Genomic DNA, 27459 nt, shown 5'->3' with positions numbered 1-27459 from the left:
ATGAATTTGTATGTCACTTTGTGTCTGTTTATGCTCTCCTCTCGCATTTAGGGCTTAATCCAGGTAAGTCATCCTCAGAGTAGACTCTGCACACTGGTGATTTGCCCGATTTAATCTGTACGACTCCTATTTCTATAAACGATACTGGTTTTCAGATACACATCCTGTGGCCTCTCGTTTTGTTTTAGAGAGTCGGTCACGGAGACAGGAACCATGCAGATGCAGACCGATCTCCTGTTTTCCTCCAGTTTGTGGACTGTGTCTGGCAGATGACAAGACAGGTAGATTTCTAGGGGTACATACGGGGCTTTTGTTGGGACAGAGCTTGGGATTTTTATTGTGTTTTTTTAAAATAAGGGGCTTTTATTGGGACACGGGTGGCGCTGTGGGTTAAAGCCTCAGCGCCTAGGGCTTGCCGATCGAAAGGTCGGTGGTTCGAATCCCTGTGGCGGGGTGCGCTCCTGTTGTTCGGTCCCAGCGCCTGCCAACCTAGCAGTTCGAAAGCACTCTTGGGTGCAAGTAGATAAATAGGGACCGCTTACTAGCGGGAAGGTAAACGGCGTTTCCGTGTGCGGCTCTGGCTCGCCAGAGCAGCGATGTCACGCTAGCCACGTGACCCGGAAGTGTCTTCGGACAGCGCTGGCCCCCGGCCTCTTTGAGTGAGATGGGCGCACAACCCTAGAGTCTGTCAAGGCTGGCCCGTACGGGCAGGGGTACCTTTACCTTTACCTTTATTGGGAGAGGATTCGAATTACTTAGGTACAAGGGTGGTGTTTGGGGATTGTTGCTTTTTAAAGCACAAAGTACGCATATGTAATTTAAGTTGTGGAACTCATTACCACAAGATGTGATAATGACCACTCCATAAATGTATGAGAGAGAGAGAATAATAGTGTATAAATAGTTTTGTTTTGTTTTGTTTTTTTTTGTAAATACATAAAATAGATTTGAGATCTCTCAGTGGAAACCGGTCAATAAATCCTGTAAATAAAATTCTTAACTGGGTGTCAAAAGAGGGGTGGTCCATTTCTCCCTTCCCTCCCTTCTCCCTCTCCTCTCATCGATATTCCCCAGCCCCATATTCTCTTGAGTATAAACACTTTGCAGGAATAATGTTTTCATGTCCCGTTGGGGAAGTGTCCAGTGAAAACAAAATCTCAACCACTTGTCTTTTGAAGTTTCCCACCGCCTTTGAATTCAACGAGTGCTTCTTGATCACCGTCCTGGACCACCTGTACAGCTGCTTGTTTGGGACGTTTCTGTGTAACAGCGAGCAGCAGAGAGTCAAAGAGGTAAAGCAGCAACAACCATCCGCAAACCCCATGGGCTGCTTTAAAAAAAAAGAAAACATTTTGCTTTCCTACCTACCGTCGTTGGGGCCCGCGGGTTACACACACATGAGGGTGGATGGAAGGACCCCAAGTGAGAGGCAGGGAAGAGCTCCTAAGGTGAGACCCAGGTGAGATCTGGGAGGGTCTACCACTTTCTGGGTGAGACAAGATTTGAGAGCTCCTTTTGAGAGAGGACTCTGCGTTTTCTTTTCTCTTTCTTTCTCTGCTTTGGTTTTTATTGAGATTGGTTCCTTTTATCTTATTGTATCATGAAAAGGCTTTAATAACATCTTTTTAATTTATTAATGCTTTATTGGTTTTAAAACTGTATGACAGAAATAATCAACACACAGAATAATTACAGACAGAAACTCAATCAAAACCTGGATTGATATTTTGACAATATTCTTTTACATAAACTCTGTAGGTGTCCCACACTCTGGTAAATTTTTCATCTGTAACGTCTCAAAACCTTGCTGATAGTCTCACTAGTTCAGCGTACTCTCTTAATTTATTTTGCCAGGCTGGTTTGGAGGGGGTAGCTTCTCCCAATCTTTTGCGATTAGAATTGTGGCAACTATTGTAGCATACATAAAGAATTTCCTGAACCTTTTTGAAAGCTCCCTGTGAAGAGAGATTGATTACCCATAATTCCTAGCAGGAAGGCTTCAGGCTTTTTAGGGAAAGAGCATTTAAACAGTTTCTTAAGTTCATTATAAATCGTTTCCCAAAACTGATATTTTTACAGTTCCACCACATGTGGATCCATGTTTAAAGGCTTTAATAAAATCTTAAGGGGGAAAAGAAATAAATAGAAGATCCATGCCTCTTCTACAAAGCAGGCAGTAGACAACATGGTGCCCTCCAGCGACTCCTGGTCAAGGATAATGGAAATAGTAGTCCTAAATCTGCAAGTTGCTAAAACTCCCCAGAACTGTGCTAAGGCATTCTCCTAAAGTGCCACCAATACAGTAAAGCATCCGTCTTCCCTCCTGTTTTTCAGGGCCTTCCCAAAAAGACGGTTTCGCTGTGGTCTTATATAAACAGCCAGCTCGAAGACTTCACCAATCCCCTCTATGCCAGCTACACCAACCACGTTTTGTATCCCGTGGCCAGCATGCGCCACCTGGAACTCTGGGTAGGCTACTACATCAGGTGGAACCCGCGGATGAAGCCACAGGTAAGGTGACTGGGAGGAGGAAAGGGGTGAAAACTGGGGAGGTCAAAGTTTCTCTGCATTGTATGCTCCTCAGAGCCTGAGCGCATGCTTGGGCTGAGAGCCGCTGGACAAGAAGCTTGCTTGATCCATAGGTTCGCGCCCTTGCCAGACATGATTAACTATGGAACGCAGGTGGGTGGTGCTGTGGTCTAAACCACTGAGCCTCTTGGGCTTGCCGGTCAGAAGGTTGGCGGTTCGAATCCCCGTGATGGGGTAAGCTCCTGTTGCTCTGTCCCAGCTCCTGCCAACCTAGCAGTTCAAAAGCACACCAGTGCAAGTTGATAAATAGGTACCACTCCGGCAGGAAAGTAAACGGCGTTTCCATGCGCTCTGGTTTCCATCACGGTGTCCTGTTGCACCAGAAGCGATTTAGTCAGGCTGGCCATATGACCAGAAAAGCTGTCTGCGGACAGACGCCGGCTCCCTCGGCCTGAAAGCGAGATGAGCACTGCACCCAATTTGCCTTTGACTGGACTTAACCGTCCAGGGGTCCTTTACCTTTTTTAAAAAAACCATGGTTTACATGTTATTACTTTGCTGTGTTATCTCTTTTTTCTTCTTTTCTTTGTGTTGGAAAGTTTTATTGAGACTTTTCATACTGCATTGCAGTAATTAAAAAAACTAAGCCAAAAGAAAAACATAAAAAGAAAAACACAAAGTCTTCTCTCCCAGGTAGATCTGAACTCTTATCCCACAGAGACAGAGCTGGACCCTCCCAGCTCTCTCACCTGGGAACTTTCCTTTCCTATCCCAGTCTCTTACCCTGGGAGGTCTTCCCTTCCCTGTCTCTCACACAGGGTTGTTTACCAACCATCCACTACCTCGATCTGTGTGCAGTCTCCTTGCTAACCCAGACTGGCTTATAAAAGCAAGAGCAAAGTAAAAGAAGAAGCAGCAAAAATAACAGAAAGATAGAAATAATAAAGGGATGGAAATGTTTTGTTTTTTTAAAAAAGGAAGAAGAGAGAGAGAGAGAAAGTGGGAAACAAAATTTAAAAGAAAAACATTAGAAAAATTTCCATTCGCTGTTTACATTAAAAAAGCAAAATACGGTTGTTTAAAACTTTCAAGCTATGTACTTCGCTGGGTTCTGGGCCTTAGTTCTGGCGTTGAAAATAGCTTAGGGCGCCAAAAATAGCTGATCTCTGGTCCAAATGAAGCTTCTATCTGTGGTTATCCTCCATCTCCCAAGACTTGAGTGTGATGCTTCCTGTCTTGCTGTAGGAGCCGCTGCACAACCGCTACAAGGAACTCCTGGCCAAACGAGCCGAGCTCCAGAAGAAGGTGGAAGAGCTCCAGCGAGAGATCACCAACCGTTCCACTTCCTCCTCTGAGAGAGGCAGCTCTCCTGCCCAGTGTGCCACCCCGGTCCAGACTGTGGTATGACGCAGCTTGCAGAATCTTCGATTTGTCATCTCTCCAGAATTGCGCGATAATGGCAGCTTATCCAGAAATGGAACCTTCAAAAAGAGAAAACTTTGCGAACTTAGAAAGCAGGTCAGACACACTATTTATTACTCTACGTCCCTGCACCAGGGTTTATTATAATGTTTATTATTATTAAGGATGTAACGCTACAGGAAGCGAAAGCCTTTTTTCTTTCTTTTTTTTTGTTCTGCTTATTGTCGTTTAAAGGCGTCATATATAATTATCTTACTCGGGGGCGCTAGTTACAAGGAAGCTTGCTGGCACAGCCTCCCAGGACGAAACCAGGACACTTGTTCATTGAGCTCAAGTTGTGAAAGCGGTGGTGTTGCTTTGAAATGGAGAACGTTGCTCTCACACTGGAAGCTGCAGACTTCAAACAGTAGTATGACCACAGTGCAGCTCGCATCATCCTGTCCCCTCCCTCGCCATCTGATGAGCTGCTCCCAAAAACTCAGAGGAACCTAAGCAAATGGCAACAACAAAGAACTACATTCCAGAAAAGGGAAGAATTAGGAAATCTTGGTCTGCACGCAAAAGCAGTTGTGCTCATTGGGTTTCCGGACACTGTCGACAAAGGAGCTTGTCCCATTATTTGGGAGGAAATCCCAATCTCATCATGTTCTTAAGGCAGTCCTTTGCAGCCTTTTTGTGCCGCCAGTGATTCCCCAAGCAAAGGTGACAGCAATCCATCTGACGCACGGAGTGCCATCTTTGTATAGGTATGAAGCAGAACACAGTTTCTGTGCCAGCTTTTGTATGGCAGGTTCTGCTCCTGCACGGCCACCATATTTGCTGAGGGATTTTGTAGCCACACAAAAACCACTGCAGGCAGCTGCAGTCCACGGGTGGACCATGAACAACAGTTTGCTTGCCTCCGCTTCAAGAGGCAACATCAACAGCGAGCAAAATTTATCCGTTGGGGGTTGTCACCTGAAAATTAAACTCCCTCTGGATTTGGAAAAACAAAGAATGGCTCGCTATAAACAGTTTAATTCTCATCATTTGGGTTTAAACAAAACAAAGCAGGGAGCATCGTCACGAAGCTTTAGAGCTTGACAATTATTAATATCTGGGTACTACTTGCTAGCAATTTGCTGTTAAATATAGTTAACCACGTTCCAGTGCTAAAGCAATGCCTTACTTAATCGGAGTAGAAATGTCATGTTATTTGAAAGTTCCGTTGAAAAGTGTTTCCATGTTGCGCCCGCGCCTGCTTTCGGGACATTCTCCAGCCCCATAAGTTGGGGGACATTCTCCAGCCCCGTAAGTTGCAGCAGCAAGAAAGCCATCATTCCCTATGACACAAATGTCAGCACTGTCCTAGGGCAGGGATGGGGAACCTGTGTCGTTCAGATGTTGTTGGACCACAATTCTCATAGTCTGAGCACTGGCCATACCAGCTGGGGCTGATGGGAGTCCAACGACATCAGGAGGGCTATGGGTGCCCCATCCCTGAACTAAGGGGTGCCAGTGACCCATAGTCTTCCAGTTCTCCTCTGGTTTCCATTGCTATTGGCAAAGGGGACATGGGGAGCTATGAAGCTTGCCAAGAGTATGTGTTTTGTCTTTCCTGACATCAGAAAAAAAGAGAATAAATCATATACTTTGGGGAAAGAATTGCACCCACACACTGACACACACACTATGGCAATGGTGTTGGATAAGGTCTCCTTTCTGCATGAAGGAAACGTACTGGGAATCGCATTGTGAAGTGTTAGGCTGTGGGTGATGTGACGTTGATTTCTGATGGTGGTCTCTGTTGCTTGGGTTCTATCGCATTGTTCCAGTGACTTGAAAAGGGATTGGTGTATTTATGTGTGTGTGTGTGTATGTGCTGGCACACATCCCAGTCGTACTGCTGCAGCTGCCTTGTGTTCAGTGGTGCATGTGCAAACGGGCATTTCAAGACAACAGACCAGAGGATCGTGAAGTCCCAACTCCGGCACCACAGATTGCCAGGGTGGTTTCTCTGCTGTGTGAGAGAGACACCGCTTGCCATTATTGTGCCGATGTCTTGGTACCGGTTTGGTAAGGTGTGTCTTCAGCCGAGCAAACAAACTATAGGTTTTTGAGAGGGAGCAAAAACATCCCCAAACTCAACTCTGTGGAAGCTGAGCCTCACCTTTACTAATTTGCGGGTGGGCGCAAAACGTAAGTGCTTCACTTAGGGACACCACGGCAGTGTGCACTCCCCCACTCTGGTCAACGTGGCCTTTAAAACAAGGATGGGGAATGCGTGGTCCTCCAGCTGCTGTGATCTTCAGCCCCAGAGGGCCCAGCCAAAGGTTCAAGATGATGGGGTTTGGAGTCTTGCTCTCTTAAGAATTCCATTTAGGCATGCAGGGTGCCTTTCTCGGCCTGCACAGAGACCCACGGCAGCTCCCCCAGGTCTGTGCAGCATACACACCGGCTCCCTCTTCCCCCTTGACCGCGCATAATGCTGGACATTCTGCTAAAAGCACTAAAGGGTCACCAATTGCCTCTCTGCCGATGGTGCTGTGAGCAAGAAAACAAGTGATTGCATTGTGATGGGCAGATGCTTGCTGCCTAAACCCCCAACCAATCTTGAACCCATTTTGTTTCCTTGCTTTTCCTCTCACCTGTCTGATGCCTTATAAACAGGTGAGCTCTGCCAAGCCAATTAGCTTTTTTATCCTCCATGCTCTTGGAACAAGCCGGCGTGTCCAACTCTTGCTGTTGTGCCGGGGTGAGGAGCCCACGGTCTTTCCGATGTTGGACTAACAGCTCCGTCACCCATCCTTGCCGATGCCCCTGGCTTGCCATAAATCATGTTTCACCAACCTTGGATCCCAGGTGTTAGGTAACAGCCCACATCCTCCCCAGCCAGCATGGCCAATGGGTGGAGATGGTGGGCATTGTAGTCCAGCGATACTTGGGGAGCCATGGGTTCCCCACCCCTAAGCAACAGCAGCAGTTGGGCATGTCCACATCTTCAGGTTCAAGCAAGACTGTGATGTGTTTCCAAGTACAGTGGTACCTTGGTTTAAGAACAGCCCTGTTTACGAACTATTCGGTTTACGAACTCCGCAAAACCATAAGTAGTGTCCTGGTTTGCGAACTTTACCTTGGTCTAAGAACGGAAGCCGAACGGTGAAAGGGCACCGGCAGTGGGAGGCCTCATTAGGGAAAGTGCGTCTTGGTTTAAGAACGGACTTCCGGAACAGATAAAGTTCGTAAACCAAGGTTCCACTGTACCTCTTGCTAGCTGGTTGTTATTTCATGTTCTAAACCAGCGTTCTGCCTTTCCCAGGATGGATACGGCAGAAATTATGGAGGGGACACCACATTTATATTTCTGGCAGTGTCTTCTTCATCAGTGATGGAAGCGTTTGCCTGGGTTTAAAAGGCTCGGGAGAAGGGGGAGCAGGGATGGTAGACCAAACTGATGTAATCCCCATGTTGCCAGACTAGGCCCAACCTGGAACTGCTAAAAGCAAGGCTGATGGGAACTGGGAGCTTGACATCTCGAGGTCCCCAGGTCCCCATTCTAGACTTTCTTAGCCATCATGCCTCTACTTTTACTGAATGTTCCCAAGTGTGCAGTTTACATGCTGAAAAGCACACCCTGCCTGTAACCCAAATGTGTCTTCAGGATCTTTCTGAAGATGGCCACAGCAAAGTATGGCAGCGCTCTGACTTTACAATGTAACGTAATCCTGTTCCTTTCTGTTACTTGCCGGCATTGGTTTCTGTTATTTGGAAGCAAAAGGGTGCAATTATTTATTTGTGAACGGACAGTGGACGTTGATTATGACAACTTAGGGCACTGCAGTTTGCCTAGGGTTGGTGCATACCTTCAGCTGAATGAGAGCGGATTCTCCCACTTCAGACCACAGGGGAGGGGGGGAACAGGATAATTTTCTTCTCAATATAAAGCTCCCTACAAATGACAAACTAGCGAAATATGGGGGGAATAGGCCTAGCTCAGCCCTTGCTGTGCTAGGGTTTTGTTTTTAAACTCTGGTTGCGTTTCCATACAACAGAGCATTTAAAACATGCCATTTCCTTCACCTGTGGTCTGAAGTGGTACAGTCTGTTCTACAATTCTGTTCTCTATTCGGACCAATGGTGATAAGGGGGACTCTGTGCCAGTTCAAATCTTCCTGGACTCCAGTTCCCATCAGCCCCCGCCAGCACAGCCGCTGGTTGGGGGTGATGGAAGCCGTAGCCAAGCAGTAGCTGGAGGCCACGGGTTTCCGACTCTTGTGTAGACCAAAACCTACTCTGCAGGCCCTTTGACTGTATTAGGTTGCCCTGGGTGGCGACTTTCCTGTGTATTGCTATTTTTAACATGATTATCGACTATGTATTGTCTCAAACGGAAAGAGCGATGATAAACAAAGTACCAAAATGTTCTCTTGCCGTTTCTTGGTTTCAACTGTTTATATGGTCAAACTTGGAACGTACAAGAACAAGCATATTTGCAGGGTTCCAGCCCTCCCAAGGGACTAACCAGCAACTGCACATTTAAGACTGGTGTATGATTTAGGTTTTTATTTTTTAGCTTTAAAATAGCGCCTTATATTTACTTATGCATCAGTCTTCCGTGGGGCTGCTTGTGGTGTCCTTTCCAAGGGATCAATCAACATTCAGGTGCTTCCAAGTCGCTCAAGGACAAATGATCATCTGATGTCACCACTAACATGACTGTACAGTACAGCTGTCACTTGTTCTGGACATGTGGGCATTTGCTTAAGGTAGGTACTTTTCATATCTGAGCTCAATTGGTGGGGAAACGAAGGTAAGGTGGAAGCAACTTAATTGCAAATATATCTCAAAGTTGGCACACCTGGTTTAACATTTTGCATTCCACTTGCATTGCCAAAGAGAGACTGACTTGCTTAAGGCTTGAAGGGCCAAGAAGGATTGGGACACATCTCTTGACAAAAGGAAGGGCATATTCAATTGCTTTCAATTTGCTGTGGCCTTGTTCCAGTTCATGCAAAGGCAGTCCTTTGGCATGACGCAGAAACGGCTCAGGGAGACCCAGGTGACGCACGACACTCCCTGAGCAGTGGGTCCTGCTGCTGTTCCTCAGGGCATCTGAGCAGAGATGGCAAAGACAGCAGTGCCTTGCTGTCTGCTCACAAAGGAGGGTGAGGGAGGGGAGCTTGCAGCAGGTCTATAGAAAAAAACAGTCAGGTGTCCTTGCTACCTTGTTTTTGCTCTAGCAGACAATGAGGATTTTGCATGTACTGTCCAGGTTGCATGCTGGCAAGTCTCACTGCAGGAAGCACAGGCTATACTTAACATACCCAAAAGCATCAATCTCTGAATGCAACCGGCTTTCCAGATTTGTTTAGAGCCTATGGATCCCTGAGTTGCATTGGTACTTGTAAAGTGGAAAAGTTCAAGAGAAGCTGTTTTCTGCCTAATTTATTCAATTGGCAAGTTGCCTTTATTGGATCCCAATCAACCCTCAAAAAGCACAATTTTTTGAGTCATCATTCCATTCCAATCATTGGAAAGACTTTACATTATTAATGTAATAAATAATATGTCTCTGTGCATGTGTGTGTTTATAAAAATCCATAGTACCACAACAGCCACCAGATCTCCTAGTCCAGTTAAGGATAAAATTATTAAAAGCCAAGTTAAAAACCAGCTGCCAATACCAGAACAGCCATGATCGGAGGTGCTGTTGCGTTTGTTTTTTTTTTTTTTTTTTAAATAAACACATTGACTTCACTCTTCTGCAAGGAGAAAAAAAACAAGAGAGAAGATACAGACAGCTGTTCAGTTCCTCTTTGAAACCACATTATTAAGATTCCAAGGATGGAAAAACACTGAAGGAAGCATCCTTAATTATAAGCTGAGGTAAAAGCCTTTAGGTAGTCAACTGAATATTGAAGAGGTCACTCCTTACAAAACTTCCATATTTTGAAATGAGAACGTCTTACTGAGAACGTTTGAACATCTGAAGTGGAAAATACCCAACACCACACATAAAGCAATTTTGGGGGGAATTGCAGGAGAGGGAGCAGTTTAAGGCTGAAGACAAAACAATGCATTTTAGGAGAGTTGAAAGGTAATGTAATAACACCTTTTTTGTGTCTTTCACCCCACTGGTCAAGACGGCAGTGGACATTTTTGAAGCAGGGCAAAGGCCTGCAAAACCTGCGTACCGGAGACAACTATGCCTCCATCATACCCTCTTCTGTGGAGGGGAGTGGGGAAGAAAATCACTATTGTCTGCCTCTAGGCTTAGAAAAGAGTCGCCCCTGGTGAGCAATTAGATTAATTGCCTGAGTTGTAGGGTAAGGAGAATACAATGGTTCACAGCAAAGGGATTGTTGACGTGCTAAAAGAATAATAAGGGTTATCTTATTTCTTCCCTCCCCACCTCCTGCATCAGGATTAGGGGCTGTAATCTGATCAGGCCCACAGATGGGGAATGAGGGGCTTTTGTTTAGAAAGTGCAGGGAAGGCAGCTGAGATTGGAGCCAGCAAGCCGGAAAAGGTGCAAAAAACAACAACAATCACACACACAAGACGCCTCAGTAGTCCCAACTGTTGTCATCTTTCTGAAGGGAGGTCTGTATGCTTTGCATTTCCCTCAGCAATTGCAGACTCTTCTTGCCCTGCTCTCCGGGTCTCCTCTTCAGGCCGGCGTCTTTCACCCGGTTGACCTTCGTTTTCGCTTCGCAGCCTCTGCTTGGCTGCTGAGGACAAGAGAGCCTGCCTTCCCTCTTCTGCTTCGCCAGCTGCGAGGTCAAAAAAGGAGAAGGGGAGAGGGCATTTCAGAATGGCCTGCTTTTTACCTCAGGAATATTCTTCCTTCCCTCCAATCCCCTTCACCAACTCTGCGGGGAGAGAGGTTTTTCTTCTTCGAGAAAACTATATTCTACAGACCTGTTATGTTCTACAGTTATTCTACCATAACATGTTTTCCCCCCTCATAGGTTGTTCCAGATGTTATTTTAATAGGAAGCTGCCTTATACAGAGTTGGACTCATTGGTCCATGTAGCTTAGCACTGTCAACAGTGACTGGCAGCAGCTCTTCAATATTTCAGTGGTCACAGAATTGTGGAGTTGGAAGGGACCACAAGAGTCTTCTAGACCAACCCCCTGCAATGCAGGAATCTTTTGTCCAATGTGGGGCTCGAACCCACAAACCTGAGATTCAGAGTCTCATGCTGTATGTACAAAATGAGCTATCCCGGCTGTTCTACCTGAAGACTGGTCCTTGTGCATGCAAAGCAGATGTTCTACTGTTGAGTTACAGCTCGAAGCCACCCTGACATTCATTTTTAGGTTTTATTTATTTCGCAAAAAATTATATACAGCTTAATGGAAAGACAATTATGTGGTGCATATTAGTGTAAAATACTCATCAATGGACCAATTCACACTTTGAAAGGTGGAATAGAAGTGCATTAAATCGGAGAAGGGGAACCTGCAGCCCACCAATGGTGGAATCAAACCCAGCCAGCATGGCCAAGCGATGGGAGTCTGAAAACATCTGGAGCTGCTGCTAATCAGAGTAGAGAGGGTGGGCACCTGTGGCCCTCCAGATGTTGCTGGACTACAGCTTCCATCACCCCAGACCATTGGCCATGCTGGCTACTGCTGTTGGCAGTCCAACATCTGGAAAGCCACAGCTTCCTCCATCCCTGGATGAGAGAGTACAAGCTCAGGTGCACCTCCTTTATCTGTTGTACAGGGATGGCCAGCGGGGCACTACATAATTGTTTGCCACCACCTATTATAAAAAGCAATCGAGCTGCTCAAAAGTTGTGGCATTGTTGTTCAACCTGCGGTCCTTTAGAGGTTGTTGGACTCCAACTCCCATCAGCCCCAATGGCCAGGGATGATGGGAGTCGTAGTCCAGCACCATCTTGCGGGGAGTGACTGTAATGATTCCTTCTTTCAAGGTGCCAGAACTCAGGCAGCAGGGCAACTCACCCGCGCTCGATGCCTCTGGATTTTACAGATCTGTTCTGCCTTGGCTTCCATCTTCTTCACCAGCCCTTCCAGCTCCCTCTCTAGGTCTTCTCTTACGGCAATCGTTGGAGCCTCATGGATGAGTTTTACCAGCTGCTGGTGATCGCTTACATGCAATAAAAAGATTCAGGGCAGGGGGCGGATTAAACTCGCTTTTTGCTCGCTAGGAACATGTTTCATATACATTTTCAGAGTCGCTTTGCAAGTAGAGGAAACAACCCAACTTCAAAATCTAGGGCTGTTAAACCAGTGACAAAAAATATTATTTTTTCGACAGGCAGATGAATAAGCACATTTACCAACATAAAGGGTGTTTGCGATAGATCAGAGGAAAACAGAATTGGTGGATTAAGTTGTCGGCTATCCATCATTGTTAGGAATGGCAGGGAAAGAGAAGAGGCTACAATGTGACCAAGAAGCCTGTCTTTAAGTGCATTTGCATGGGGTGGGGAGGCAAAACCCCAGACAGATGCTTTATCGTAGCAAAGCTACCATTTAAATAGGGGTTCTTCTCAGGGGCAGAATGGTCCTATTCTATGATTTTAGTCAACTTTCTTGCAGTAGCACGTCACTTGGGGCATGCTTTTCTTCTTCGGGACATCACTATTTGCTTTGCCCCCTCTCCAGTTCCAGGAACCCAATAAGAGTGTCTCTGAGTATGTGCAGAGTGCCTTTTCTTCGTCAGCATATAGTGGCCCTTCCCCCCAAACCATGCCCACCTGCCCTACACGTGACATCACCTGTGATGTCGTAATGGGTAGGGACGCATCTGCAAAGGAACAATCGGAAGTCTTGAAGCGTGCTCCCGTTATTCCTTGCCAAGTGGGGCTCGCTATCAGCAGTGACAGCAAGCCCCGGAAGAACTGTCGATGCTTTGGAGTTCCCCAAGCAGGGCTTGCTGCGTGCACAAATATTCCTTTGCATTGCCAAGCTTGATTTCAAGTGCAAAGCAAGGCTCTTCCAATCCAGCCTGCTCACAAAGGAAATAATGTATTTGGGGTCATCTGGGATCAATGTGATGCCTGGTGATTGGCAGGTGGGTAGCCCCACCCAGCTGTCAAAACGGCCCTAGCAGTTTTCTTTTGACACTCCAAGGTTGCAGTCCAATGCTCCTCCCCCTGAGAGTAAGCAACACAGACTTTGCTTCCAACGACATTCAGACAGAATTGTGAAGGATGACCTGCACTTCTGCTCAGGGGGTCTGTGGGGCGGCTACCGGAATCGAGAGTCACACAACGGAACACGCTCAGAAGATCCGCAAGGCGCGCAAGTGTTTTGACTCACAAGCTCATCTGCCCCAGTTCGTCTTGCAGCGTCAACAGCACCTCGGAAAGGTCTCCCTGGGACGTGGAAGAAATGGAAGAGCCAGAGTTCCTCCTTCCTCTGCCCATCGGCTTGCTCAAGGGGACGTTGCTGACCACGCGCTCATTGCAAAGGGCTTTCGAATGATGCTTCATCAGGTGCAGCACATGCTGAACGTTGGCTCCCACCGAGTGGCTGGGGCTTGTGGACTGAAAGTAAAGGGAGGGGAAGGGTGAAGAAGGCAGAGGCGACCTGGGGAATTGAACGCTGAGCAAAAGGTAGCACGGATATGCATCAGCACATACAACGCTGGCTTATACAGTGGTACCTCTGGATGCTCCATTCCGGAGCCCCGTTCGCATCCTGAGTAAAACGTAAGACGCGGCTGCACGGGTCGCGTTTTGCTGCTTCCACGCATGACGGCATTTTGAGCGTCTGCGCATATGGCGAAACCCGGAAGTAACGCACTCCGTTACTTCCGGGTCGCCGCGGAGCGTAACTTTAAAATGCTCAACCTGAAGCACATTTAACCCGAGGTATGACTGTACGGAGTTAGGACTTTGGGACAGGAAATTAAGGGGAGCTGCGATAGCAGTCTTCCAATATCTTTGTACAGAGCCTAACTCAGGGAGGGTTTGAGACCCACAGCTGGGCGCCTTCATCTGCCCCAGCTGCAACAAAACATGTCTCTCCCACATCAGTCTCTACAGCCACAGCAGGAGCTGCAACCAGCCAACAGCTTGACTTCACCTCCAAAGACACACTCCTCCACCATCTCTCGAGACAGATGAATGCCAGCAACATGTTGTGCAGAAAGTGGAGAAGAACCAGTGGGTGGAAAGGACAGCCGATTTCAGCTGAACATTAGGAGAAACAGCTGTTTGCCTATGGAAGAGACAGCCTCTGGGGGTGGCAGGCTCTCCTTTGCTGGAGATGAGGCCTAGGTTGAGCAGCCAGCTCTCAGGGATGCCATGGTTGCAAGATTCTCTGCCCTGAGCAGAAGGTTGGACCAGGCGGCTTCTAGGGTACCTTGAAACCCCATTTCCTAGTATTGTCTCTGAACACAGAGCCCTCCATTCAGTTATCAGGGCTTGGGAAGTCATTGATTCCTTACCTTTCCCGCAACAAAAGGCACATCTCCCAGCCGTAGCCTATAGTGAGGCTGTGCGTGGCAGTGAACCATTCCAGGGTCATTCTAAAAAGAGAGAAGAGAAACACTCACATTAGGAGAAATTAATCAATCAAGGGTGACAACAAATGGTGGGAGGAGCGAGAACTGATGATGGGCGAAACTACAGCCAATAAAGAGCAGAGTCTGCAGCACTGGAGGGTTTCACAGCTGTCCCTCACCCTATCTAGGAGGGCTGTGTGAAATCAGGGCTTTATGTGGATTACGGGCCACAGCTAAACAGGGATGCGATCTAAGCTCTTTTAGCACCAGTGATGTACCTTTTCCAGCTGCTTTGCTTTCTTCTTGATCTTCTTTGGTTTCAACGGTTCCACCAACACCACAGGCTGCGTTTGTGCTTCCAGCAACTGTCTGTTTTTCTCCAAACCAGTCTGAAGCTGCCAAGATAAGCCTGGGGATTATTATTATTATTTTCTTTAATTCAAAATAATAGAAGATGAAGTCGGGGGGCGGTTTTGCCAGCTAAGGCACAGCCCACAGTTGGGTCACCCCAAAGATGTTGCAGGACTCCCAAGTCCCATTAGCCCCAGCCAGTATAACAATGGTCGGGGGATAGGAACTGTAGTCCAACAATATTACAAGGGCTGGAAGCTCCTCATCCCTGACACAGTCCAGAAGTGCTAAACACATTCAGCCACAGGCATCCATTTGTTGAGGAAAGTGTTAATTCCTCCATTAGCTGGTAAGAATGTTCCTTCCTAGAACGCAGCTGCAGAGGGCTTGTGATTCCTTATCTCTGCTGCTATGCAACACGGCATGTAGAGCCGGCCTACGTAAGAGGCCCACTATTCAGCATTCCTGCATGGAGACGAATAGGGGAGAGAAACTGTGGAGATGTGCAGAGATACATTGAAACTGCTGGGAGAGAAACTGAAGATCCAAAGGCTGTTGGAAAACTGGACGACGGACAGTGTAGTTGCAGGACTTTGGCAATCAAGACTTCATTCTTGCTTTGTGGAATTGGTCCAAGCAAAGATTCTGAAAGCTAAAACCCTCTCTGGGCTCAGAGAGAGAGGGGACTTCTTAAGGCAACTGTTTATAGGGTGTGTATAGTGTGTCTTGTGTTCACTGTGCAAAGCAGTATTATTAGATATTCATCCCAGCCCTGGTTTTCCCCATCAAAAGTCTAGCCTGCCCTTGGATGGTACCAGGGCCTTATATGGGAACAACCCAGAGCTGCTATCCAAACTCCTGTTCCTTTGCTTCTGTATCAAACTTCTCCCGACCTGCTGCCGTCCAGATGTTGTTGGAACTCCAGCTCCCAGCAGCTCAAGCCAGCATGAGCAAGTGTCAGGGATGGTGATAATTGTAGTGCAAATTCAGGCACTAGGCTGGAGAAGTCTGCTTTGTGATGGAGGCATGGAACTGATACACAAATCTCTATATGTATGTATACCTACTGCATGTAATTGGAGGCATTTGCATTAAAGGCTGGAGATGGGGGAGTTCTATCCCAACAAACTGGATGTAGGTTTTCAACTAAAAATGTTTGCAGTGTCGTAAAATTAATAATAATCGGCAGACCACAATAACTGGCCCACCAGCAGGCCTGCAGAGAAGACCTTATGCTACCCAGCAGCTTGTGTCTGGACATATTCTTGCAATCTTCTGAAAATATATTCTACCATGACTGTAGCCTACGCACAGAATGAAGTTTCTGATCATTCCATGTTTCTGAAAGGAGGTCTCAAACGCATTACAAATCCTACACGCCCTCAGGAGTTCTTTCCTCTGCAGAGAAATTCAGGCCACAAATCGGAAGGACTTGCCTCTGCCGCTTTTTCCTGCACCCGTTTCCGCGCTTGTTCTTCCTCCAGGAGCTTCTCTTCCAGCTCTTTCATTTTTTTCTAGTTTAAACAAAAGCAAAACCTAAGATCACCCAACAGCCAATTGAGTCTTGCCGCCTGCCTCCAGCAGGGTGTCCCGTAGGCAAAGATCTGTCTGGGGATAGGCTGGGTCTAAGCTCACCCTTTTTCTTTTAAAGGGAAGAAATAATCTAGCCTCCATTTAGGGTTGCTGGGGAGTAAGATCTGCTCTGACCTTTCCGGAGTAGGATACAAAGGCAACGAATACATAATAGAAACAGATCTGGAGGCTACCAGAGCCACAGCTCACAAAAATAGGAGACGTGGCTATCTATGCAGTTATATTCAACCACTAGGGGGATCCAGAAGAGAACTAAATTTACCAAAATCAAAATAGGTGGCACAATGGTGGTGGTGGTAATCTAAATATGAGTGTAAGGCACACACCATATTAAGCTAAATAAATGTGGCATAGCATAATTTTGGGGCTGAGCTAGGTTTTCTTAGAGCAGAATTCATGTTTTATTGGAGCAGAATTTGGGATTCAGAGGTTCTCATGCAGAAAACTACAGCAGCAGAAGAAATCTAAACATTACCCTATTTAGTACGGCTGCCAACTGATTGAAGAAATACTTATATCAACTCATCAAATGAATTTAATTGATTTCATTTGCATATGAATAAAAGAAAGGATAAAACATATCCTAGTTTTTAGAACACAAAACGTGACATGCTTACCTTTGAAATAGCAGAAGCACCTGCAACTTTCAGACTGTTAACTCTATACATGGTTTTCTGGGAGTGAGTCCCACAGAGGTCATTTATATATCTCTGCTCCAAGTTCCAGTATAAAAATTGAGTGGATTCAAACACCAAGGAAGCCCTTCTTGTATCAGACCAATAATGGCCAGCCAGATCTCGTCTGGAAAGCCCATCGGGGGGCACGATGACAGGGATGTAGAAAGTTGTGACTCTCCCAGCCAGCATGGCCAATGGTGAGGGATGATGGGACTTGTAGCCCAGAAACATCTGGGAGGTCACAGGTTCTCCATCTCTACATTACAAGAATGCTGAGCATCCACAATGAGCACAAACCTGGTCTCGAATGAACACAACCTACCTCTGCATGAGACTGCATCGATGTAAGCCTTTCATATTCTTTTTCAAGTAGATCCAACCTTTCCAGCTTAGAGGTCACATGCGATTGATCAAGGATTCTCTCTCTTTCTAATGTGGCCTGGAAAGAGAAGGAGGGAAGTTATTCATGGCGTGGAGAGGCAGGAAAGAAGTGACGGGAAGAGCTTCACCAGCTGAATTTCTGCCTGCCACTGAAAAGCACAGGGGTCGCCAACAGCAGTAAAAGTCTGCAACCCTAGTCAACTGCAACATCTCACTAAAAAACAGCAACGTAATGGGAGAAAAGTGAAGCAGAGTGTGTGTCTGTGTAGCTCACAAGACTTGTGTCAAACCTTTTAATTCTAGGGCTGAATATTGTGACATTTGAGACTAGGGCCTATATCATGTCAACAGCAGCCCCCAGCAGCAGATAGGGTGGCAAAACTGTTCAATGAAGGAGAATATAGTTTTCAAGCTCCGCAGGATGGCAACCCAGGCCCACAACGTAACCTAATAAAAGCCTGGTTGGGTTCGACTGATGGTCCACCTACTCGGCCATTCAGTTTCCCACAGAAGCTGACCAGATGCCACATTTGAGGAAGCCCAAATGTTGGACATGAAGAGGAAACAGCTCCTCCGGTTAGAATTCACCTGCAGTTGATGTTCAGATGCACTTCGAAACTGGAGGTAGGGAATACCCACCAGGACTACGACGTCTTCTCTGAAATTTGTCTCACTCAGCTTTGAAAGCCATCTAAGCTTATGGCCATCACCACATCTTGCGGCACTGAGTTCCATAAGTGTTTGTGTGTGTGTGTAGCCCAGGTGTATTATGGCTGTTGGCAACATTCATAGAATTTGCAATTAAGAAGGCCAGATGACACCAAGGCAGACAACATACCTGCTTCTGCAAGACAGTGGTCTTTTCGAGTTCCGCCTGTGCAATCATTTGTTTCATGTAATCCAGCTGCTTTTCCAGAAGGCTGCAGCGAGTCTCGGCACCTGCCAGCTGAGCTGCCAACTCTGAAGGGAGGGCAATGAGAGATGGCTATCACATCTGTGAATTTCCAGTCCTAGGAATATGAAGGGGTGTACACACTGTGGGTTAAACCACAGAGCCTAGGGCTTGCCGATCAGATGGTCGGCAGTTTGAATCCCTGCGACGGGGTGAACTCCCGTTGCTCGGTCCCTGCTCCTGCCCACCTAGCAGTTCAAAAGCACGTCAAAGTGCAAGTAGATAAATAGGCAGGAAGGTAAACAGCGTTTCCGTGCGCTGCTCTGGTTCGCCAGAAGCGGCTTAGTCATGCTAGCTACATGACCGGAAGCTGTACACCAGCTCCCTCGGCCAATAAACAAGATGAGCGCTGCAACCCCAGAGTAGGCCACGACTGGACCTAATGGTCAGGGGTCCCTTTACCTTACAGCCCCAATGCTAATAATGGACCCCATGAGGACTATACAGGTTGCAAGCTATGGGGCATTGCCAGCTGTATTCAGGGTAGACTCACTGGTGGGCCTAAGTTTGTTGTGTCCGTCAATTTAAATGGGTCCAAGTGGGACTAACAATGGATACACCCCTACTGCTCAGATTAAACCACTAAAACTTCAGAAAAGTCCAACCTAGGTCCATTAATTTCAATGGGTTTGCTCCATGAAGAATTTAGTTGGCTACAGCCCTAAGCGACTAGTAGAGTAGGCCTAGGCAATGTATTGATATGCTGCCTGAAGCCAGTTTAAATTTAAAATCACAAAAGCGATTTCAGAATTTCTGATCAGGCAATGTGCTCACAGCCAGCACAGCGCATTTCCCTCAGGCACCTGATGCTCATCCACTCCCTCCCTCCCCAGCCTAGCCACAGGCCTCGGGAGTGGGGTTTGCCTGCCTGCCTGCCTGCCAGCTAACATCTTCATTTTCTTTCTCTGGCTGCACGAGCGCTGGCAGGCTGCCTCCTTCCTCCGTTCTTCCTCGCACTGAACTGCGGCTCCTGGTAGCCACTGCTTGCGCGGTGAGACACTGTCGTCAGGGTGAGCCATGGTTGGCCGTTCCGGGGAGGCCGGCGTCATACCATGCAATACAACAGCTGATGTGCGCCATCCAGGGCAGCGCCACCTATCCGACCTCGCCAGGAAGAGGCAGAAACTGCACACAGTGATGCCAATTGTCTCCGTGGCCAGCAACTACCTTCTTCCTCCCTGCCTCCTTTCTGACATCATAATATACCGCCGTATTGGCAGTATATTACCATGCTGGGAAGCAGATATTGCCCAGCCCTACAATAGAGCAAGGACAGGCTCTTCAAAATTCTAAATGGCCCAAGAGATGGAGTGGAGGAAGAACTCATCTGAACACCAATGGGGTGGGTAAGATGCCCTACGTACGTGCGTCAGATATATACTATGCAGAGCCCAAAGCTGAGATACTCAGACCACCTGAAGATGTGCCTCAACACAGAAGAAGCGAGCGGAGAACAAGCAGCAGCTGAAGCACAGCCATACTCCCAACTTCAGCCGTACGCTGACAATGGGAGCCATACAAAGACATCTGTCAGTTCCACACGAAGTAAGAACAATCAGGTATCATGGTAACTGGAATTTTTTTTGGAACTGGGCTGTGCATTCTAATTCCATGAGGCTACCAATACAGGCTCCTGGATTTATCTCTTCAACCTTGCCTTAACGACACCGATTCTCCAACACAAGGGTTTTCAAACTGTGTTTCAGGGTGATCCGGGATTCCTTGGAAGCTTCTCCTGAAAGAGGAGATCTCAAACGGCAGGCAAGCTCCCCTGAAAGGCAGCTTGCTCATCACAACTGATCCTCCCCTCAAATGTGCATCCGTGTGGTTGTGTAAGATGAGCTCAGCATGCTGAGCTGGGTTAGGCATCCTGGTGCCCCTCAGAGGTCCTGGGCTACACCTCTCTTCATCCCTGGCCACTGGTTATGCTGGCCGAGGACAATGGGAATTTATAGCCCAGAAGGTCTGCATGGCACTTGGCTGCCCACCCTTACTCTAAGTGAACAGCTGCTACTTGCAGAATAATGATCTTTTTGGATCTGAAGAAGGCCATGTGCAAAAATAAATGGTTTCCCCCACCTCTTTCAGAGCATCTCAGCTTTAGGCATCACATAGCATACATCTGGCCCCGATAGAGTTGGATCGTTGGAAAACACTTCCACTGCCAGAATCCTCTACAATGCACCAAAATGCTTTGGACTGTAGGTTTTTGGACATTAACCTGTTTCTTCTACCCCTTTGCTTCTTGCTTCTCCCTCTTACACACATGCCACAGGGTGCATAGAGGATCCTGATAGGCTCACATGCTGTCCAGATGCACAGATTTGCAGGGGGCGTGTTTCACTTTGGACAGCCTACACATTGGGTCATGGGAAGTGACCTCACTGAATAACTTAAGGGGGCTCATCCAAACACCCCTAGGATTATTAATTTGTAGTTGAGCAAAGGAGACATTTGCACACCTTCGTTTTTCCTTGACACCTCAAACTTTGTCTGCTCTTTTTCCATCAGCTGTTCGCCCAGCACTTTCTTATAGTCTGAGGTTTCCTTGGCCAGAGATTTCACACTCTCCTCTGCTTGAATCCGTTCCAGCTCCAGCCGCCGTATTTTCTCTTGCAGGTTCTTCAGAGCTGAGAATATTGCTAAAAACAACAACAAATAGAATTACCGTATTTTTCGCTCTATAACACGCACCAGACCGTAACACGCACATAGTTATTAGAGGAGGAAAACAAGAAAAAAAATATTCTAAACAAAATAGTGGATATATGATTTTTGTGGTTCATGCTGTGGCCACAGACATGTGATCTGACAGTGAGTAGCCCAATGCAAAAATCCTGAGGATCCATGTGGATCCATGAATTGTAACCACATAGGAGGGAAGGAAGGGGAACCATGGATCCTCTGCTCACGACTGCAGCAGATCCCCCCCGCCACCCGCAGGCATTCGCTCCATAACACACACAGACATTTCCCCTTACTTTCTAGGAGGAAAAAAGTGAGTGTTATGGTGCAAAAAATACGGTAGAACCCGCTATTAATGAGCTAGCGTGATGCAGCAGATACAGGGTTGGATTTAAGACTGCAGAAAGCTGCATTCAAAGACTGTTCAGCTGTGTGTGGACCTGAGCAAGTCCCAAGCTCCCTCCCTAACCTATTTCACAAGGATGGTTGTTGAAGCCCAAATGGGATATGCTGATATATGTTGTTCCTAGGCTATACGTCTGATGGAAGTTACAACAAAATCCAGTTTTCTGTGAATCTTAGATAGTGTGGTGTGTTTCGTTGTGCTTACCTGATTGGTGTGGTGGTTGTGAGGTGCTTATGAGTACCCCTTATTTTATTCTCCAAATCATCTCCCCAGTACTCTGCACCCTGCAGCCTCCCTGGGTGTCCGCTCTCCAATTAAAGGTGGCTCCTCCCATTGCGCTTTTGTCAATCAGGACGTGTGGGCAGTGAGGGAGGCTTAAGGAGTGCTGGAGAAATGGTTACTGGAAAGGAAAGCATACATACCACCCTTGGCCACCTTCCAGCAACCAGGTAAGCTCAAAACACAACACCCACCCAAATTCTAAAGGAATGATAAAGTACTTTGAAAATGAGGCAGAAAAAGAGGAGAGCTGCTTTCACAGGGGAAAGAAATTTTTGGATGGATATTGGCACAGCCTTACATTTGAAATGTGACCGCTGAACTTTTGGCACTAAAGCTTGCCCTCAGCAAGACCGCCCTGATATTATATTGCTATTGCTCCTTCCCCGGAAATTTTGTTAAGGCAATGTTTCTCAAACTTGGGTCCCCAGCTGTTGTGGGACTACAACTCCCATCATCCCTAGCTAGCAGAACCAGTGGTCAAGGATGATGGGAATTGTAGTCCAACAACAGCTGGGGACCCAAGTTTGAGAAACACTGTGTATATTCTATGCTTTTTAAAGTATAAGTATCTGGAACTGGACTCCACATTCCCAAATCCCAATCACATTTGAAGCAGTACAGGCCCTGAACTTGAGAGTCAGCATCTAGCCACACATACAGCATCAACACCATAAAATAATTCCCAGAGAAAATATTTGAGCAAACGGACCTTCTGCTGCCAAGGAGGAAAACAGAAGGCTACCAACACTGTGTGAATACAGTCCCCCAGGCTCTGACATCTGGCAGAGCTGAAAGGAAGCCTCATCAATAATTAGCAGACCCACTTCTCTGTAATAGCCGATGGAGCTCCTTGCCAACACAAACCACATTTAACTAGCAACCGCTTCAAAAAGGAAAGGAGGTTTAGATCGCACAGGGTAGTTTTAAGCTCTGAGTTTCTCAAATGCTATCTTCACCTACTTCCCCAAGGTCAGGGAACCTGTGATTTGACTATTCCCACATAACTGTAAGAAATGAGTGGACAGGCTGTTATGTCTGAGCCAGAGACAGAAATGGGAAGAGTGATAAGTATGAAGGTTGCCTTTGTACTGTAGCCTCGTTTCTTTACCCTCACATACCCTCTGCCCTCCATCCAATCAAGCCAGAAGCATGATCAGAATACAGTGACACATCCTGGCCGGTCAAAAGCACTTAAGGAGGGTGAAAAGCTGGGAATGTGTGGGCTGCGGCTCAGTAAGTATATAGCCTGGACAAGGGGAGTCCCAATGGTCATAAGACCACTGACTGTCCACGGACTGTCTTGCCAGAATGATACACGCTCTGGTTATCTCATGCTTGGACTACTGCAGTGCGCTACCTTTGAAGGTGACCCAGAAACCACAATTGATCCAGAATGCAGCAGCTAGACTGGTGACTGGGAGTGGCCACCAAGACAACATAACACCGGTCCTGAAAGACCTCCATTGGCTCCCAGTATGTTTCTGAGCACAATTCAAAGTGTAGGTGCTGACCTTTAAAGCCCTAAACGGCCTTGGCCCAGTACACCTAAAGGAGCATCTACACCCCCATCGTTCTGCCTGGACACTCAGGTCCAGTGCCGAGGACCTCCTGGCAGTTCTCTCACTGTGAGAAACAAAGTTACAGGGAACCAGGCAGAGGGCCTTCTCAGTAGTGGCACCCGCCCTGTAGCATTTCCTCCCATCAGATTTCAAAGTAATAAACAACTATTGGGCTTTTAGAAGTCATATGAAGGCAGCCCTGTTTAGGGAAGCTTTTAATATTTGATGAATCATTGTATTTTAGTATTCTGCTGGAAGCCACCCAGAGTGGCTGGGGAAACCCAGCCAGATGGGCAGGGTATAAATAAATTATTATTACTGTATTATTATTATTATTATTATGGCCTGATGGTTTGCGTTTGGTCTCTGGGCCTTACATTCCCCATTCCTAATATAGATGCAACAGCAGATTCACGTAGGACTCCCAGAAATCTTCACAAGCGAGCAGAAATGACAAACAAGCAGGCCTGACAAATCTCTTTCCGCAAACCAGAGCGAGCTCTGCTCCAGAAAAGGGCTTGCTCCACAATATCCACATGCTTCACTTCAGGGGGGGGTGGGGGACATGGAGCAAGGCCTCCCAAAGTCACATTGAAAGAAGATATGGTTTACTGGTTGAAGTAACCCAAAGATGCTGCTTTCCTTGGCATTAGGAAGTTGGAAAGCAAGGATTGCATAGGAAAGAAGGGCCAAGAATAAGCCTAGGGGAGAAAGCAACCCATTGTCAACTGGTTCTTAAAAACCCACAAGGACAGTGTGTGTGTGTGTTTTTTTTAAGGTTTATCTTGATATTTTATTAAGGATTTTCTTGTTTTACAGAAGTAAGTGTAATGCCTCGTTGTTGTTTTTCCATGTAACATTTTTACAAATCCATTTCATTTGTTGAGGCATTAGGGGGAGAAGAAAATAAAAAAAGAGAAAAAAAAGAAAGGGGGGGGTGGAGAGAGGGAAGATGGAAGGGGGTGGGGTCGGGTGGCGGGGTTTCTATTATGTTTAATGTATGTAGAATTTGGGGTCAGCGTTGTTTGTGTTGTTCACACAAGGACAGTGTTTTTACGAAGCCACCGCATTTTAAAACAACCCACCTTTTAGTTTTCTTCAGATCAGCTGATAAGATTTCATAAAAGTCATTTTAAAAAAACCACACACACACACGGGCATCCCACTCCCTCAACAAGGGTAGTGCTTTCACACTGATTAGAGGGTTGTGAACCTTCCAGACAGACATACAAACAAACCGCAAACTTATTCCCAACGCTACCCCAATTCCTCCAAGTCAAATCGTTACCTCTGCTGTTACTCTCCGGATATGCAATGACTGGCTTGGCAGGAGGTCGTCGCAAGTCAGCGTTAATGAAAGGTTTGTGCCTAGGGTACTCCGTAAACGATGCTGCTGAAAGCCCATCTGTGAAGGATGAGGTCCTGTGACTTGTAAGGAAAGCAGCACCCTGGAAAGAGATGGAGATGGTCAGTTGAGCTGTCCGATAGACACAGAATTTTGAGCTCCTTGGAGGAAAGGCAAGATAGCAGAGATAAGAGCTGGCCAGGAACATTATCCTGAGTTCCCCGGTGACGGGGGAAATGCAATCAACAAACTTGACCCATGCTATGACTGTGTCCCTCAGTCCTGCCTGTTCAGAAGTGTCCAAACAACTTCAGATTGATTCCACGCTGGCTTGTAGGTGGCCAAATCTGATCGCCTCTGATAAATAAGTGTCTAGTCTAGGTGATCAAGCACAGAAGAGTTACAAAAAGTAGGTACTTCTTTCTTTTGGACTACCAATGAGATACATGTGGATGAACGGGCTACGAAGCCCCTCTTAGTTAGTCTCATTTGCAAGTATGACTGCAATTAAACATTAACAGTCAAATTGGGCATGGCTACAATTGAGCTGCCATGATCACGCTTTCACTGTAGCTATTTTTCAACCCCTTTGCCTGCCTCCTACACACCCTCAGTGAATGGCTTAAGCCACATGGCAGAGGGCAGCACATGCATCTTTTATGGCTTATTGTCCATAACCTGAGTCCAGTTTAAGTGATAAATGCTTAGTTTCCGTATGTTGCTCAGCTGGTCCCTATGCAACACTGTCACCAAGCTTCTCTCCTGGAATACGAAACTGGAGACTTAAAAGACAGGGGGTAGATGAGAGAAACTAATCAGAATGATTCATTCTGCAAAAGCACTCAAGTGAATCCCTGAAAGCAAGCAGACAATACAAAGAAAGAGGTAGGAGGCTGAGGACTACAATATTAGAGATTCCAGAAAGGAATCAAAGGAAGCATAGCTCTCAGCTAATATATTTAGAGCATGGACCCATGGGCCAACCCTATGAACACTTACTTAGAAGAGCTACAGTGGCTAACTTGTGGCTCTCCAGATGTTGTTGGACTCCAGTTTCCATCGGACACAACATAGCATGGCCCACGGTTAAGGCTGATAGGAGCATAGCTATCAACGTTTCCCTTTTTTAAAGGGAAATTCCCTTATTCCGAATAGGACTCCTCGCAAGAAAAGGGAAAAATTGACAGCTATGGATAGGAGTTGTAGTCACTCTGAGCCAGACTGACTGCAAGAATAAAACAGGTGTGGCCCTGAATTCTAATTACTGGAAACCACAGGAGATGAAAACACTCTTGTGCTAATGTTCTGCTCACTGGTTTCCCACAGACATCTATCCGGTTGCCGACTGTGATAAGAAGATGCTGGACTAAATGAGCCACTGGCCTTTTTCTTTTAATTTTTAATTAATTAATTCATTGAATTTTATATACCACCTTATACCCAGAGGTAACCATAGTTTAACCATACTGTAGTTTTAACATTTTCTATTTCGACTCCCTCCTCCCTCTTTCTGCGGTTCCTTACATTTATAAGGGCTGCTGGCCAGACCCAGCAGATTCTTCCTATGTTCTTAGGGACATTTGTAGGGCAAAGTGCAAGTTTCCTGGATAGCTCAGTTGGTTAGAGCGTGGTGCGGGTAGCGCCAAGGTTGCAGGTTTGATTCCCGTAAGGGACACCTGCACAATCCTGCAGGTAAAGCAGCATCAGCCTGCGATTTTGAAAGACTAGGGGATGGCCCTCTGTGGTGCAACGGGTCAATGCTGTTAACCAGAATGCAGGATTCCTGCATTGCAGGTGGTTGGACCAGATAACCCATCTCTACAATTCTATGAGCACCTATGCGATGGGTGGACCATCTAAAACGAACAGTGAGGGCTTCTGAGCACGCAGGAAGCTAAGTGCAGAGTGTGATGGAGAGAACTTGGAAGATATCCAAAATGCGATGTGAGATGCTGTGTAAGAAGCTGCGGAAAGGCAAAAGTTCAGTGTTAGAGAGCAAGGGACCTTCTGAAGGTGAAGGTGTCCAGTACAGTGTCCCACTACAGTATACCCAGTTATGGTGAGGAAAGATCTCAAATACCAGGCCTGGAAGTGGGTGCTTAATGCCCTGCAGAGCCCCGACTATTGACCTCTGTCAAATATTGCGACCAGGGTTTAAATCACTCACTTGGGTGGCCTTGCGCGCCAGTCACACTTTCTCTCTCAGCCCACCCTACCTCACGGGGTTGTTGCGGGAATAAAACCGGGAGGAAGAGAAACTCGCCCGCCGCCTTGAGCTCGCGGGGAGAAAGGCGGGCTACAAATGCAACAAAATGAATGCCGTCGAGAGCTGAAAGGGCTCTGGGTGCGAAGATGGGCTCGCTTGGAGATCCCTCCTTATACTGTGCCAGCGCCGAGGATCCGCGAAGTTCACCCTCACGGGCGAACGTGCCCCTGCGCATGTATAGAGCGCCTTCATCTCCGCTCCCCCCCCCCCCGCGCGGACGTAAGGGAAACCAGAGGTGGTTTCAGGGCCTGCCGCTCCATCAGGCTCTCCTCCGGGCTCACCGTGTTCTCTAGGTCCCCCGCCACGGCCATGTCGCAAAAGGGCGCCCGCGGAGGGCGCCTGTCCCTTTAAGGCCAGCGGGGCCCGGAGAGCGGAGGCTACTGCCACCTCCCGCCTCCTCCAGCTGCCCCACAAACACCGCGGCCGCGCCAACAAGGCCACTCTGTTGAGTGGCATGTGAAGCAGCCAACGGAACCGAGCCTCGGCCTGCCCAAGAGCAACATGGCCCCGCCCCTCCCGCGTTGCCTTCTACGGCGCGCTTGCGT

General features: G+C 47.1%; 2 protein-coding genes and 1 long non-coding RNA gene across 5 annotated transcripts in view; 2 read left to right on the top strand and 1 right to left on the bottom strand.

Annotated features, from left to right (window-relative positions):
• The window catches only part of MTMR2 (myotubularin related protein 2), a 43095-nt gene extending 31123 nt beyond the window's left edge, over positions 1 to 11972 (top strand). The window contains exons 12-16 of one of the 3 annotated variants that reach the window (XR_014510186.1): positions 189 to 281; positions 1179 to 1292; positions 2335 to 2511; positions 3775 to 4047; positions 11875 to 11972. Coding sequence is in view for 1 of the 3 variants with exons in the window: in XM_083436490.1 (XP_083292616.1) it covers positions 189 to 281; positions 1179 to 1292; positions 2335 to 2511; positions 3775 to 3936 (546 nt within the window). In the remaining 2 variants the exon portion in view is untranslated. Of the gene's footprint in view, positions 1 to 188; positions 282 to 1178; positions 1293 to 2334; positions 2512 to 3774; positions 9662 to 11874 lie in introns of those variants that run through there. The other 2 variants (XR_014510187.1, XM_083436490.1) reach the window with 2 other exon arrangements.
• On the bottom strand, positions 9375 to 27392 carry CEP57 (centrosomal protein 57). The gene is made up of 11 exons (XM_083436575.1): positions 27196 to 27392; positions 24592 to 24751; positions 20834 to 21013; positions 18258 to 18379; positions 17361 to 17477; positions 16205 to 16282; positions 14696 to 14812; positions 14361 to 14441; positions 13229 to 13455; positions 11906 to 12050; positions 9375 to 10703 (listed from the first exon to the last, which is right to left on the bottom strand). The coding sequence occupies exons 1-11, from the start codon at positions 27223 to 27225 to the stop codon at positions 10497 to 10499; spliced, it is 1464 nt and encodes a 487-aa protein (XP_083292701.1). The 5' UTR covers positions 27226 to 27392; the 3' UTR covers positions 9375 to 10496.
• LOC310675905 lies at positions 18777 to 20451 on the top strand. Its single transcript, XR_014510302.1, has 2 exons — positions 18777 to 18876; positions 19824 to 20451. It is a non-coding gene; the product is annotated as an uncharacterized lncRNA (long non-coding RNA).
• Positions 27393 to 27459: the final 67 nt, after the last annotated feature.

This window comes from Podarcis tiliguerta (assembly GCF_965153285.1).
Source record: "Podarcis tiliguerta genome assembly, chromosome: 4".
NCBI lineage: Eukaryota > Metazoa > Chordata > Lepidosauria > Squamata > Lacertidae > Podarcis > Podarcis tiliguerta.
The sequence above is the reverse complement of the archived record's forward strand: the minus strand, read 5'-3'. Positions and strand labels throughout refer to the sequence as shown.